This window comes from Ctenopharyngodon idella, chromosome 7 (genome assembly GCF_019924925.1).
Source record: "Ctenopharyngodon idella isolate HZGC_01 chromosome 7, HZGC01, whole genome shotgun sequence".
Taxonomy (NCBI): domain Eukaryota; kingdom Metazoa; phylum Chordata; class Actinopteri; order Cypriniformes; family Xenocyprididae; genus Ctenopharyngodon; species Ctenopharyngodon idella.
This window is the reverse complement of record NC_067226.1, coordinates 26,046,414-26,062,724: the sequence shown is the minus strand read 5'-3', so window position 1 is coordinate 26,062,724 and position 16,311 is coordinate 26,046,414. Positions and strand designations below refer to the sequence as shown.

Sequence of the window (16,311 nt, the reverse complement as noted above, 5' to 3'; positions counted from 1 at the left end):
CAGTATACTACAATTTACTATAGTATGGTCCAGAAATACTATATTTACTATAAATTACTATATGCACGGTATTGTTGTTGCACATATGCATCATTGCCTGTAGCCTATATAATTTTTCTTTGTAAAAATGGAGATTTATACATCATAACAGGCATATTGCGATAAAAATCACAATTCATTAGTTGCTCACAGTTGTTGTAAATTATTTTAATGGATTTGCAGAGTCACACATTTTAATTTTACTAGTCAGACGAACAATTAAACATTTAACTGAACTTTAGATTCAAGTTTATTAAAAATTCACATTTTAATTTTACTGTGTGATGGACAATTAATAATAAAATCACGGAGGGTGCTTCTGAAATGAGTGAGGATGTAATATGTAAGCAACGGCTCCACCATAACAAGAATAGCAATGTACTATGAGACATTTAAGATTATTTACAAGTCATTGCTTTTACAAATAATTGGTATGGAACTTACAAAAATATATATTGGTACGAATTTTCTTATATTAATCTATTAGTCTTCATTTACATTGTGCGTATCTATTTTGACATGCCATATTTTCGTCCCGCGTGCTAGTTATCACTGTGTCAACTGCACGGTGGGAAATGTATTTATTTAAAACTTATTAGGTTGCAACCATATTGTAATTGCAGCATCCCAGTGGGCCGTTATGTGTTTTATAAACTGTCCGTCGTTTCCCTTCTCCCCATTCAACAGACAGTGTATCATCATCATCACCTGTCATGAGTTGTGAATGGAAATATGGGCCAGCAGGACCGTCTCGCGTTGATGGCGTCATTCTGTGGCGCCAAAACAGTCTCCTCTCAGCTTCTTTCCAGAGTACCTCCATTGTGGAGACACACACACACACTTATCTAGGATAAAAACAAAATCACGTGTGTAGTGTTTAATGTGTCACCCAAACCTGCAGTTTTTCAGCGCGTCTAGTGGTTTTCAGCCCCTGTCGGTCTCGCCATGAAAGACGACGATGATTTGACGGCAGATTTTCGTTCAGCTCAACTCCATGCTAATGTGGCGTCTGTTCCTGATGGACTTTGCTGGGTGTCAATTCTCTCCTGTCTACTGCTTGCGTGCTCCTATGTTGGAAGTTTATACGTTTGGAAAAGCGATTTACCAAGGTATAGCTCGTGGACTTTGGCTGTGTCACAAAACCTACTGAGCTCCCTACCTAGACAGCATTTTTGACAATCATAACGTTCGATTCGACGCTTAAATCATATTATTTAAATCGAATGCTTAACATATAGTTTGAATCGAATGTTTAAAAAATGTTGTTTCAAAAGTATGTTTAAACATATTGTTTGAATCGAATCTTCAGTATTGTTTGAGTCGAAAACACTTCAGTATTGCTGTTCGAGTCACATGTTAAAAATACTTGACGACTGGAGCGTTCGAAACTTTTGCTATATATCGTTTCATTGTGCATTTCATTTTTCAGTATCTTATCTATCTATCTATCAACACTTGATATAGTTATTTATTATTTATTTATTTGGTCGATAATTTGCTGTGGCAGCCAGTCAGATTTTTTCCACTGTTTATGTTTGCCTTGTATTATGTAACATAAACAGATGGTAAGATGATGCAAACATATTACTGTGGAATGCATTTAAACAACACTGTTTGTTTGTTTGTATGGTTGGTTGTACCAACAGGGATCATCCTGCAGTGATAAAGAGGCGCTTCACTAGTGTACTGATTGTGTCTGCTGTGTCTCCAGTGTTTGTGTGGGCATGGAAAGATTTCACCGGCATCCAGGTTAGTTTACTGCAACACATTTAATGTTAATCTTTACAGTTGCTGTATGTGTTTACTGTGTTCTCCTAGTCACCATGAAATCAAAATGGACAATTACATTTTTTTTTTTATTGAATATTGTAGTATTTATTATAAAAAAAATTATTCGTACACATCATTATTTTATTAAAATTCATGTGCCTTCCTAATCTTTAATCAAAATAACTTCCCCTCTCTCTTGCAACTACATCCCTTTGTTTTGTTAACTGGTGCGAGGAGGGAACAACCTGTCACTCACACCTGACATCTCAGCAATAGCAAACTACAACAATCCAATCAATTCCCGATGGAGAAATAATAAAATCAAGATCTGCCCCTCATTTTTTCTTGTTCAAGAAGCTGTTATGCATCACAGTGGGGAAGAAAAGACTTCTGTTTCACGCAGACTTTAAATGTTTCAGTATATGAGAACTTTACCCCTGGTTTCACAGACAAGGCTTAAGCTAGTCCTAGACTAAAATGCATGTTTGAGCTGTTTTAACTTAAAGTAACTTGCACTGACAGATCTTAAAATATGCCAGTGTCATTGTTTTGTCTCAATATGCACACCAGTAATGTTTTTTTTTCTAGTGTATGTTTATAAAAGCTACTTAAATCCTGGCTTAGGCTAAGCCCGGTCTGTAAAACCGGGCCTTAAAGGCCCGCTGAAGTGTCTTGGAACGCGCAGCATTATTCAATGTGTTGACGTAATTTTAACTGAAACAGGAAGACAGGGCGATTATATCGAACAGCCCCGCCCCTTTTTTTTAAATGGCCAATAGCGTTTCGTTTATATCAGTAAAACCTCTGTTTCCTTTTAATATCTAACCGTTTATCCTCCTCATCTCCTCTTTATCACTTTAAAATACAGCATTCTGTGCAGAATTTAAATGGGTCCGATACCTTTCATGGTCTGAGCCGACTCACGGATATGATCCGCTCTGTGCTCTTGTGTCCCTGTGCCAGAGCAGACTGTGCTTGCGCTGCGGCAGTTCACGTTATACTAACGCGAAAATGGACTTCATTCGCATCAGTGGAAAGCATATTTACACTGTCTGAACCGTTCCCTATTCTCTATATAGTGCACTATGTGCCATTCATCATAGAAACTAGTAAATGTGTGAACAAATGGCCGATTTCAGCCGCGGCTTCAGTGTCTGTTGATAGTGTAGGAGGGGGCAGGACTTCAGATTCTAGATAGTATTTGATTGGACAGAAGATTTGATGTCATGAAAATCCGTGATGCATTTTAGCGTAAGTGAGAGACTGTAAGTTTTGAATGCTTACATCTCCTTAATGCGAATTTTGTCATTGTTTTGGAACACACCAGCTTATTCATAACATTAAGGCTACTAATTCATACTAAAAGCTAAAAAACTTAAATTTTGATTTCAGGGGGACTTTAATATGTTAAAAGGTGATTGGTTTGGAGAGTTTTTGTAAAGAGAATGGTTTTAAAGGTTTGAAAGTCTAACCAAATTTATCAGATGAGTAAAATCATTAATTGTAAATTTCTGAGTTTGTTTTCTTATTATTTGATATGTGGTTCTAGGTCTCGCTGCATCATACAATCCTGTTTATAGTTATAATAAAATAAACCTTTTTTTATAATCATTGTGTTGTGAAGCATTTTGTTTTTTGGCATTGTGTTTAATCTTATTTGATGGTGAAACATCAGATGTGTTTGATCTCTCCTATAGCCTGGTCCCTCATTGCTGGCCCTTATGGGGATCCGGTTGGAGGGGCTCATTCCTGCTATCGTTCTACCGCTCCTACTGACCATGGTAAATAAATGACAAAGTCTGTACTTGGTTCTTTTTAGACAGTGGAAAACAATGGTTTTCCTTAAGCCTAAAGCAAAGTGTTATCCAAATTGAAGATTTTGACTAATCTTCAAATTGCAGAAGAGTCTTTACATTGGATTTTTTTGTGTTGTATTTGATCATTTTATTACCTTCCTCTCTGTTAGGTGCTTTTTCTGGGCCCTCTGATCCAGCTAGCCATGGATTGCCCCTGGGGGTTCATTGATGGGATGAAAGTTGTAGTCGGTAAGCAGCCTTTTCCTCTTCCAGTAATTTCCCTGTGAATCTCTCTATTTATAAATCTATTTTGGGATTTTAATAATCTGTTAGTGAGCTGTCATGATGCTAGACTATTGTAAATGATAACTGTCAAGCCAAATCTTCTGGGGAGTTGAATCTGTGTCCTTAAATTCTCATATCTCTTTTGGTGAAGTGTAATAGGTGGTCAACTATCAGTAAACTAGATTGATCTGTGTTGCTGTAAAAGAATCAGAAAGGCTTTAGTGTGGTTGTTGTTATAAATGTGAATGGTCTGTTATGTTTTTGCAGACCCTTGCTTCTGGACGCTGTGTCTGAGCGACATGCGCTGGCTGAGGAACCAGGTTGTGGCGCCATTGACAGAGGAGCTGGTTTTTCGGGCATGCATGCTTCCCATGCTGGTACCCTGTGCTGGACCCTCCACCGCAATCTTCACATGCCCGCTCTTCTTTGGTGTTGGTGAGTGGTGACTAGGGATGCTAACGATTAATTGATAATTGATTAATTGTTAATAATAATTTAATCGATAAAACTTATTGATGGTTGAGTAAGCAATGCATAATTTTGAGTTGTGTGCGACAAGTGCACAAAATACGTGCTGCAGACACAGAAGGAAAAATTATGCGAGCGCACCATAGTTACGTATTCAAAGGCCCGTTTCACAGACAGGGCTTAGATTAAGCCAGGATTAGGCCTAAGTTCAATTAGCCTTTTTCACAAAAATCGGAAATCACGGTAAAGTTAGTTCCGCTATGGGCCTGCGGCTATTAGATTTATATGCTCTTTCCTCAAATATCGCTTCTTACCTTTTCTGTTTTGTCTGTTTTCCAAGTTGCTGTTGTATAATCTACAAAGAAACTATTTTCTACTTGTTTGTAACTTATACGGCCACCGTTGCTTGAATTTAGCGGTAGGCAGTTTTATTTCACCATCTGTCATACAGTATAGGCTACACAGCTACTCATTCAGCAATTCCCCTGCTCGTATCACCATACGACGAACATTATTTATAAAATGTGTTCATAAAAAAACAAAAACAAAACTAAACTCCCAATATATGCTTCAATGCGGGATATAAAGTCATGAGAGATGCGTAATATTGTTGTGAGTTTAATACGTTTTAAAAATATATAGATGTAATCTCATGGCATTACATCCCACATTCAAGCATATGTTATAACTAATCCTGACCGATTAAAATGATTAAACTAATTTCCAAGACCACACTGTACACAACTATCAGTCTTTGCATTAATGTTGCAACAGCGACAATACTACTAATGGGTTTATAATACTGTGCATATTACAGACTTTAAGATGATGACGACAGGAAAATATTGAGAATACTGAGTATCATTGAGAGATGACAGAAGTGTTTATATCCAGAAACATCCAGGGTGTGCGCGGTCCTGCTTCTCATTATGAATCAGAGGACCAGGTCTGCGTGATAAGGGAGCTGCCAACCGATCATTTCCCCAGCACTTCACGAAAAGCACTCCCTGCATCCCAATGTGCATACTATCCACCCTATCCGCCATAAAAAGTAGTGAATATTACTAATGTCACATACTATTTAGGATGGATAGTTTGCACATTGAGACACAGTCACTGTGTTTACAGCACATGGAGTGTGATAATGCACATCCGCACCAAACAGACACAAAGAATATAACCAATTTAACCGCCATCACTTCAGATTAGTTCTTAAATTTAGCTTTTAAGGAGAGCTCTGTAGTCTCACCATTACAGACCATTCAAACATTTTCATGACATTTAATTTGTAAAAAGACTTTGATTCCCGAAATAGTTCTTAGGCTCGGCTATCTATCACTGTTACTGGAAAAACTTTTACCCGGCGTGGGCTATTCCGGAAGCCAAAAACCTGGAAGTGTGAAAATGGCTAATAAGGGCATTTAAGTAGCTTTTATAAATGTTTCTTAGAAAAAAACATTATTGGTGTGCATCTCGAAACAAAACAATGGCACTGACACATTTTAAGATATGTCAGTGCAAGTTACTTTCAGTTAAAACAGCGCAAACAATTTTATTGTAATAAAGGTTGCTGCAGTAAAAGCAAATACTAAAAAAAAAAAAAAAAAGTGTGGTCTCCAGGGAAATTATTGTAGAGTCTCGGTACTCGATACCTGGTAATTAGAACCCTGAGCATTCCATACTGTTCTAGGTAATGGCAGTATTACAGTAAGAATCACCCTTGTATTAATATGTTTGTATGACTTGCTCAAGAAAAATGAGAACTGTTTCATTTGCGTTGCTTTGTAGACTATTATTGTAATAGTAACCTTGTTTTCTTCCTCCGTCTGTCTGTTTCTTTCTCTCTCTCTTTGCGTGTGACTGTAGCTCATTTTCACCATGTAATTGAGCTCCTGCGGTTCAGACAAGGCACTGTCTCAGGGATTTTCCTCTCTGCAGGTAACCGAGTCATTAGTTTACCGTCATCCTCAGTGCGAGTAGTGCCGCCCGCGAGACATAATTACTCATGTCTATGTTTGTTTGTGTGTCCTTTTCAGTGTTCCAGTTCTCCTACACTGCAGTATTTGGAGCTTATACAGCCTTTATATTCATCAGGACAGGTGAATCTGTGATTTATCTTTAATTCTACTGATGCTTATACTACTTCACAAGAGGATTAAAAGTATAAAATAAAAAAGTTTTGTGTTCAAAACGTCCATAATGCACAAAAATCTCAAGACTGTAATGAATAAAAAAAGTTTTAAATTGTATTTGTATTTAATAATTATATATCATGATATGATGATTCTTACATGACATGATGTCCAAACATGATGATTCTTACTGTAAATTGAGAATTACAATTAATAAGAATAACTTTTAGTTTGTATTACATACAGGCAAATTGTAACAGCCTACAAATTAATACCTCTTGCCTATTGGTGTGTCTCTAGGTCATTTGGTGGGTCCTGTGCTGTGCCATTCCTTCTGCAACTACATGGGTTTTCCGGCTCTGAGCACGGCCCTCGACCACCCGTACCGCCTCACGATTCTCTCTTTCTACGTGCTGGGGGTCGTTCTCTTCCTCCTCCTCATCTTCCCCATGACTGACCCGCTCTTCTACGGTTTGCCCACACCCGTCTGCACCCTGACCTCCACACCTGGATCCATCTGTTCCTGATCCATCCATACCTCCATCCTGCGTTTCATCCATTCCTTCTCTCCAGCCATTTGAAAAGGAATAGCTGTTTTGTTGCTGGTTTCACCAGGAGAGCGAGGGACTGCTGGAGAACAGGTATGAAAACTCACAGCCTCCGTGAGGTGCTTGGAAGAACTCGGTGGATCCAAAACATCCTCAGGTTTCACTGGAAGTTCTTTTTACCATTCAGCCGATGTTGCGTTATCAAGTGACTTCAGGCCTACATTTGATGACGACAAGTTGATTATATGCGTCTGCATGTTTTTATGACATATTTCAGTGTGTTTATCATGAGATTGGTGCTGGGGATAAAGATCAGACACAATTACGGGTTTTCTAGGAAGATTTGTATGCTGAAATGTGCATTTCTCAAATGCAAGACTCCCTATTTTTCTGTTCCGACAGTACAATCTTGCTCACATACACCTTACCTGTTTGGTCTGGTGCCCTTACTTGAAGACGACATTTGGTTTTCCAGACGTTACAGACTTTTTTTTTTGTTTGTTTTACTCATTTTTTTTTTTTTATTGTCTAGAAATCATGTCACTCAATTCAGTAGGCTTAAAGGGATAGTTCACCCAAAAATAAAAATTGTCTACTTACTCACCCTCAAGTGGTTCCAAATCTGTATGAGTTTCTTTCTTCTGTTGAACACAAAAGGCGATATTTTATAGAATGTTGGGAACCAGACGGTTGATGGCACCCATTGACTTCCATAGTAGGGGAAAAAAAACTATGGAAGTCAATGGGTGCCATCAACTGTCTCGTTTAAGTTTGGAACAACATGAGGGTGAGTAAATGACAATTTTTGGGTGAACTATCCTTTTAAATCTAGATAAATGCCTTTAGGTACGCTATTGGAGCAATAGACCTAGACGTATTAGAATAACAAAATTTAGTGAGTGTGTATCAGAAGAGCACACAGCTTTATGTGTAGGTCTAGAAAGAATTGTGACCTCAAGCACAACATTTCAAATTATGAGGTCTTTTTAGCGCATTGGTAGGTCCTGTCTTGGCTGTGTGTTTTTAAAAAAAAAAAAACAGCTAATACCAATTACCGTATAGAGATAATTTGTACAATTTCAGGATATATTTAGTGATAGATTTTGACCAATGGTATTTCGTTCATATTTAATGCAGAGCTAAAGATATTCTTTTTACATCAACATAGGAATTTAATTTCTTGTTAACTTAGTTTGGTCGCACTGGAGGATATAGTGGTAGATTGAACGCTTCTGCTTTAGAAATGGTGGAAATTCCAACACTTTCTATTTATGACATTACTGTGTAGTCATAAACCACCTGCAACAACACTGAAACTACCTAAATCAGAGAATTACACCTTGAGGTCTTTGACCGATGTGTTTTACGCTCTAAATCTAAATGCTAAGCTTTTTTATAAATCTTTTATACATTACATAGTCATGAACTGAAATTAAAACTCATACCACTGAACTGCATGCTGCTACACTGCTGACATACGGATGTTCGGATGATGACTGATATAGAAACACCAAATAAGACTCGCATAACTGCTTATAGGTATAGTTCGCCCAAAAATGAAATTCTGACATTATTAATATTTAGTCACCCTCATATTGTTTCTTCTGTAGACCACAAAAGATGTTAGTCAGATTGTTCATGCTGCTTTTTCCATATAAGTGAAAAATTTAAAGTCCATATGACTTAAGTGCTATATTCCACTCATTTGTGTGATTTGAATATGCACATATTCAAATTAACCTCATCAGGAAATTTGCATAACATCTTTTGTGTTCCATGGAAGAAAGAAAAAACAAAATGAGGGTGAATAAATGTTCACTTTTGCTTGAACTATCCCTTTAAGTTGGCAAATGCGGCTTGCTACTCAGAATAGAGGCTGCTTTGTGCAGAACATTTAATGTTATGTAGTTGTTTTTGGTTTCAGTTCTCATTAAATGTGAAAGCAGAGTATATAGAACTATATAGAACTAGTACTAAAGAGAGAGAGTATATAGAACTATCATGTACTTAATATATTGGCATGGCTAGCCCTGACGTTCATTATGTGTAGTTCATAGAGTCGATCATAGACTTTTCTGTGTTGTGAGAGACCATGCAAACATTTTAAGCAATAGTCTCACAAACAGGATCAAATCAGGGATTTCCATCTAGTGCCAAGTAAGAGGTTTGTTTTGGGTGTTTCTTTAATTCATTCCCAAAATAATTTCTTATTTGGCTCTCTACAACGAAAACATTTAAGTTCACTTGAACAGCCAAAGTCATGGTAGGAATTTATCACAACTTGTCCAAGTTACTACAGTGATCTGGTTTACTAGTCTCTCTAGCATTGAAAGAAGAATGTTTTTAAGTGTGCCATAGTGAATATGACTGTATCAACGTGTTTACACAAGGAGGATGCTGTATGTAAGCACTGTTTGCCTGTGATTCGCTACACTGAATGCTGCTTTAGTTTAGTTGCTTGTGCGCGTTGTGGTTACGGTCAACAGAGGGCGCCATTGTTGTGTATTTGTGTTTTTTCGTTTTCCTTGTGTTTTTATTAATTAATCTCTTTAAGTGTTTTGCTTTGCATTTGTAATCCTGTTATTAGATAATTTAATTAAACTATGATGAAATTATGCCCTGATACTGAAAAAATTGAAGAAGGTAAACTTTAACCTTTTTTTTTTTTTTTTTTTTTTCTAACTTTGGAGATTCATTCATTGTTCCAGATTTGTTAGATAATTGAATCATGAGATGCAGATCGGTCAGCTGAGTGGTTAAACTGCACTGTGGGATGTTCAGATTGTGATTTAAGGAAAGCTGAACACGGGTGCTCTGGCGAGGACAGGATTGCTGTCAGCGCTGTGATTGATTACTGGTGTAACTTTTAGATGAAGAATGTTTGTAGTCAATATGTGTCAGAAGCTTGTTAGTTTTCACTAATTGCTGTCCAATATGTTTTTCCTCACTTTCTTTCTTTGGTGAAGTTTCTGCATTCATTAATTTTACTAGAGTTTTTTTTTTTTTTCTCTTTCCTTTTTTCTTTCATCCCCTTTTCGAGTTCACACTGTTCGTTTTTTTTTAATCTGGTTAGTTGCAAGCAAAACATTCGCACCCGGGGCGGACTTATGTTTAGATACTTTGAACGTCTTCTTTACAGCAATAGATGTTCAAATCTATTTTTGCAAATGTGAAACGTAGCTGAGCGCTGTTTTAGCTCACTGAAACATCACCTGTAAAGTATATGAGAATCGCTACACAGATGAATTGAATTGACTGGTTTGTGATTACAAACATGTCTGATGTTTATACTGAGAGATATATTTTATAATCAAATCTATTTTGGTGAATCAGAGAATAATGTGCATGCTAGTTGTTTTTGATTAATGTGCCGATGCAATTCACTGATGGACAAATGTTTTATGACAATCTTTCTGGGGGTCTTTCAATCCACTCTGCAAAACTCTGCCGTTTGTAAATAAATGAATGATTTTTTTTAAACACCTCACTTGGAGTTGGGTTTTCTTTTTATTCTCATTCTTTTTATTCTCATTCTGCGTGTCGGAAACGAAATGCCCATTACCATATCTGAGTTTCACCTCGGTAGGCTTCCTCAGCCCTTGATGCACAGTAATACAAACAAAGGTTTTTCCGTATCAATTCCAGCGTGAGTCCTCATCCTTCTGAAGTGCATTAAAGTGGATTTGCAGCGCTGAAAACATCGTCTTCTCAACAAGTTGACAACACAAACTAACTCTTCCAGGCCTCAGCTACAACTACAGTGTTTGAGGGTCAAAGTAGACGTTGTTCACAGGCAGCCAATGAAGGCCATAGGCTGCCATTATGCAAATCTGTTACGTTGTTACTTAGGTTTACAGGAAGTGACGAATTATTGACGACTCATTTCAGCAGTTCAGAATCGATTCTTTCTTTTAGAAGACAATAACTTTATTTGTAACTTTTCAGACCTTTTACATTCACAAACAGCTATATTACACATAACATGAAAGGTAATATCTAAAAAAGCATAATAGGGGCACTCTAAGAAGTTTTTTTTTTTTTTTTTTTTTTTTTAAATCTCCTTTTGTTCTAAATTGTGTTACCAGTGTTTGACCACCAGGGAGAGGTGTTATGATAAAGATTTTACATTTAGGCATATTAAGATATGTTTGTATTAATTTCCTGTTCCACCCTACCATTTATTCATTTTTAGTAAAAATAAGCTGACATCTCATCTTTTGAAGTTTTTGAGCGTTGACAAAACTGGGCCAAGAACACGTGGAGATTGACAGTACCATTGTGGTCTCTTGTTCAGCCACAGGAGAGATGTCACGACGTCTATCTGTTCTCCCACTCTCTTTTAGATTGTGTGAATGTGATGTTTCAGAGGTTGTATCCATAGAATCATTCTTTGCAGACTTGGAATTCTTTAGAAGGTGTACAGATAACTGTGACCAGAACACTGAATTACATGTTATCTCATCTGTGATGATTCATTTGCTTCATACAGGTGTACTCCACATCGGAAAATAGACTCTGTAAGAGTTTTCTGCATTTATTTGACTAAAAACAGTAATATTATAAGAATTTAAAATATATATTTTTTATATTTTAAAATGTAATGTTCCTGCGATCAAAGCTGAATTTTCAGCATCATTACTCCAGTCTTCAGTGTCACATGATCCTTCAGAAATCATTCTAATATGTGCATTTGCTGCTCAACAAACAGTTGTGCTGCTGAATGCTTTTGTGGAAACTGCAATACATTTTGTCTAGATTCTTTTTGTGAATAGAAAGTTTTAAAGAACAGCATTTATTTGAAAAAGAGCATTACTTGTATAGAACTTTTATAATAAAAATAGAATAGAACTTATGTAATATTACAAATTTTGATCAATTTAATGCATGTTGCTGAATAAAAGTTCTATTAAAAAATGACATTGAAAAGATATGGGGAGGTATTTTCTTTTGCTTTACAGCTATGTATTTCAAAGCACTGTTCTATGCTTTTCTTTCTTTTTGTCAGTCTGTTTTCTATCTCTTTTGAGCATCTGTAGATATGTAACTTAGCTTGGCCAAAGCTTTTGAATGGAGAGCTTTGAAAACTGCATTGACTAAGCAAAACTCCATCCATTGTATGAATTCTCGTAAAAGCTTCTCTCAGTCAAATCATAATTAAATCCAAATGAATGTGAGTGCTTATCTTGATGAGTAAAGCTGTTTTGCTTTTGTCATGCTTGATTTAACCCGGTGAGAGTGCATTGTTGACATGAAGTATCAGTGCAAGCAAATGAACCGAAGAATCCAATGTTTGTTATTAATGTCGACCTGTTGGGTGAAGAAAACTCTGCAGGTGCCTTTTAGGGAAGGAACTGGTAATGATTGATTTTGGATAGATGAACATAAACATCATGGTTTTTTTATTTTTTGCCTCTGAAAGATTTGTTGTAAATTTTCATTTAATTTTTCACCTTTATTCAGGCAAATTTTTGGGGCATAATAAGAGTAGTGATTGGACATTAGTTTTGTTGGTGGTTGATTACTGACTTAAGTCAAAATAATCCATTCCTAAGTATGGGACTGTCCTAAATAGTGTACTTGACTGTGAAGTCCAAAATACCATAAAGTGTCCTATTTTTCATTGTAGGTTTCAGAAGGGTGCTTACGAATGCTCTCTGTGCACTTTTGCCGAGGCTGCTCTGATGCGGCCTTCACAACAGATATGGCTATTATTTGTAAATGTAGACATTTACGTCACCAAAGTGTGGAATCTGTGAAAGTGTGAAATCTTAAAGTCACCATGACATCAAAATCCATTCTTTTTTTAGTATTGCAGAATTTATTATAAATGATTTATCCATGCGCATCATTTTAATTATTTATTTATTTATTTATTTTTAAATCATGTGCTCTGGTAATCTTTAATCAAAATTACTTCCCTCTCCTTTTCTCTTCTCTGATGACTGGGGCGGGACAACCTCCTCACAATGAAATCAACCAATAGCAAACCACAACATCCAACGAACCAATTAATTCCTGATGGACAAAATTAAGTCCTGCCCTACTTTTTTTCTTTCTTTTCTTGTTTGAGAAGCCATTTCACTTTGATATATGTTAACTTACAACAGGGAAGAAAAGACTATTGCAACTTGCGTTTTGTGCTGACTTTTAAGTCAAGAATTAAGATAGGAAGTTTCTGTAATACAGCTCGGTCCCATATGTGTTGGACCATTTTCAATCGAATTTTAGGGGTATTTGGAAAAGTAATAGCACAGCTTTTCTCAAAAAGCCGCATTAAGGTATCAGTTGCAGTTGTCTAGAAGTCCCACCAGGTCGAAATTGAATTGTTGAGAGAAAAAGAAAACAACAGCAAAGAAGTTGAATCAGTATACAAGTAAATACATTCAGAAATAATGTAAAATACCAGTAAATTAAATGAAATGTAGTTCCCACAGCACTCCACAACAAATTCTTTACAAACATAAATTATAGAGGCATTAATTCATTACAAACAACATTTAATTGATTATAAACAGCAAGCCTAAACAAAACTACCTGTGTTTGGGATATGCACTATACGAAAAACATAAGTCAATTTGGAATATAAGTCACAGCACATTTCAGATGATTTAAAAAAAAAAAAAAAAAAAAAAAAAAAGGCTTATTCTGCAAAATGAATAGAAATTGTCAGCTGGATCATTCAACAATTTGGCAGCAATGAATATGTTGCAAATAAATGCACAGAAATGAACATTTGGCATATTCATATTCTTGTGTGTGATGCTGTTCATCACACAAGAGAATGCATGTAAATTCATGTATTTAAATATCACACCTGGTTCTATATTATAAGAAAAGCAGGGCATATGACAGGATTACTTGTCACATTCTTCCAGTTCTTTCATTATATTTGACAATTAATAAAAAAAAATAGGCAGGACATTGATTTTTCATAAAATGAAGCAGAGGGAAAACCAGAAGTGCCTTGTAGCCCTCTTTGACACCCCTTGATCACTTTAACAGTACAACTATTCCACCAGGAATGCAGCTTAAAAAGTCTTTCACCAGGTTTATACACCTGGAAGAGGCCGCACACCACCTGTTTAAATTTATTATTTTCTTGCTTTCTCTGTCTGTCAGTCTCATTTGTACTCAGTTTATTATGCTTAAATGAATACCAACGGAAGCTGAGGCTAAAATGCAAGGTTTCATGCAAACTGACATTGAAACTCTATTTATTCTACCACAGTAACAGTCCTGAGAGAGAGTTGTAGAATTGCCAATGTGACTCTATTGAGTTTCTGTGTATTTGGGAGAAGTACATTTCAGTACAATTAACTTTCTCTTACCTCTTTTTAAGAAAGGACCTTATTGACTATAAATGGTTCATGCAGTGGCTGTAGAAGGAATCAGTGACGGCTGAAGCGTTGTCCTGCGGTGACCTTCCAGCAGACAGGACTCTAGGGTGAAGTTCTGACTTCAGAGAGGATCCCACTCAGCTGTAAAGAACATTACTATTGCTAAATTCACAGGTGTGTCTGCTATATCAACCTCGAGTTTCTTTTTAAATGCACTTTGCAGAAGAATGCCTGTGCATGAAATTACAGTAATGTAAAAGTCTTTAGTAATAGGTTTATGAATATAAGTGATCATTGTACAGTGGAAGAAAACATTAGTGTTGTTTGAAACGTCACATTTTAGCCCCAGTGTACAGTGGGCCCGAAAAACTACTTGACAATAATGTCACAATGAATAATGGCAAAGGATAACTTTTGTTTTCAGTTTATATTTTAAGGTAATTTATTATTTTATATTTTTTGTTTTATTAAAGGTACACAATGTAACTTTTGGCCCTCTAACGGTTAAAAAAAAAAAAAAAAAACTGCATGCATTTTACAGAAAAACATTGTTTTGGTTGTGCTTGAATATGGTTCGTGGCACCTGTGAACACATGGAAATCCAAAACTTTCATCTGAGCATGTAAGTGCAAGATTTCATGCTGTTGTTTTGACCATTGGAAACACTGATATTTTAAAATTAATGCATTACAAAAGTTATCATGACAATTGCCAGTCTGAAGTGGTCAAACATTGCATTTTTTTAATAACTCATATTCTGGCCAAAGAGAGGGATTATCCTGCTGCTCATAAAACATTCACTACTAGTTTTAAAGGCAGGGTAGGTGATTTGCTTCAAAAACATTTTTGTTATGCTGGTTGAAAGCATAGACTGTAAAAAAAAAATATGGACGTAGTTTTTGTGACATCACCCATAGGTTTCTGAAGAGCATTTTTGAAGCCTAAAGTGGGCCGTCACCATCTTGGCAGCGCGTCACTCCTGGATAACTGAAAATGGGCAAAGAGGCGAATTGAGGTGCCTGGTTGCTGAAACCACGTCCGCCTAGCTTGACATGACCAAGTTAGCTCAGGCTAAGGAGCTACATATCTATCTTAGATATTATCTAAAATATTAATAAAGTTATATCATTTGAAAGTTCTAAAGGTTTACTGTCAATCTACAGTGTCTGTTTTACGATATACTGTAGATGCTCCAGCAACCGTAATATTATAATTTGTGTCAGGTGTGCAAATGACAACGCGCAAAATCAAAACGGGACTTCATACCTTTGTAATGAAATAGTGATCACGAGATGAATCCAGTTCATCGCACTTAAATCCATTCTAAACGATCTGCTCTCCATCATCGTTCTTCAAGAAATTATGCAATCTGAGCAGTGTTTATGTTGTAAAACTGTATACGATTGTATACATTGGACTCTCACAAACAAATGAGCCCGCGTCCAAAGTATAATTTTTCAAAATAGTGCAGCAGTTTTAGTTATAATATCCAAGCAGTGCTGTCGGATTTTGCGGTGTCTTGAGAGGCATATTCTCCAGACATGTCATTGTAGTAAATCTGGTGGACAAAACTTTTAGCCAATGCCAAGACGATCCAACAACGTGTGCTCTGTTTATCTTCCGCATGCGTGCGCATATCCACAGATGTACATCTGTCTTGACCATTAACTGCACAGCAAGCCAAATTATTTGATAATTGTATGAAATAATCCTGAAAAAAGCACAAACACGGCAGAGATGCCAAGTTCAGCGGCTGGAATTAGCTGAGGTGACAGACAGCAGACAAAAGGCTAGTAGAGACAGCAGCGGCAATCCACCTGTCACTCAAGTGGCCACGCCCTTAATTATGCAGAACTTCAAAGCTTAATATAATTTAAACGGATGAGCAAAATTAGCTGTATAGACCGAAACCACAATTTGTACCAGGCTGTAAACG

General features: G+C 36.5%; 1 protein-coding gene across 1 annotated transcript; it reads left to right on the top strand.

Moving 5' to 3' along the window:
• The first annotated feature begins 690 nt into the window (after positions 1 to 690).
• rce1a (Ras converting CAAX endopeptidase 1a) lies at positions 691 to 10,525 on the top strand. The gene is made up of 8 exons (XM_051898624.1): positions 691 to 1,148; positions 1,686 to 1,788; positions 3,507 to 3,590; positions 3,776 to 3,854; positions 4,158 to 4,325; positions 6,225 to 6,296; positions 6,395 to 6,457; positions 6,791 to 10,525. Exons 1-8 carry the CDS (start codon positions 985 to 987, stop codon positions 7,015 to 7,017), a joined length of 960 nt encoding a protein of 319 aa, XP_051754584.1. The 5' UTR covers positions 691 to 984; the 3' UTR covers positions 7,018 to 10,525.
• The last annotated feature ends 5,786 nt before the right edge of the window (positions 10,526 to 16,311 follow it).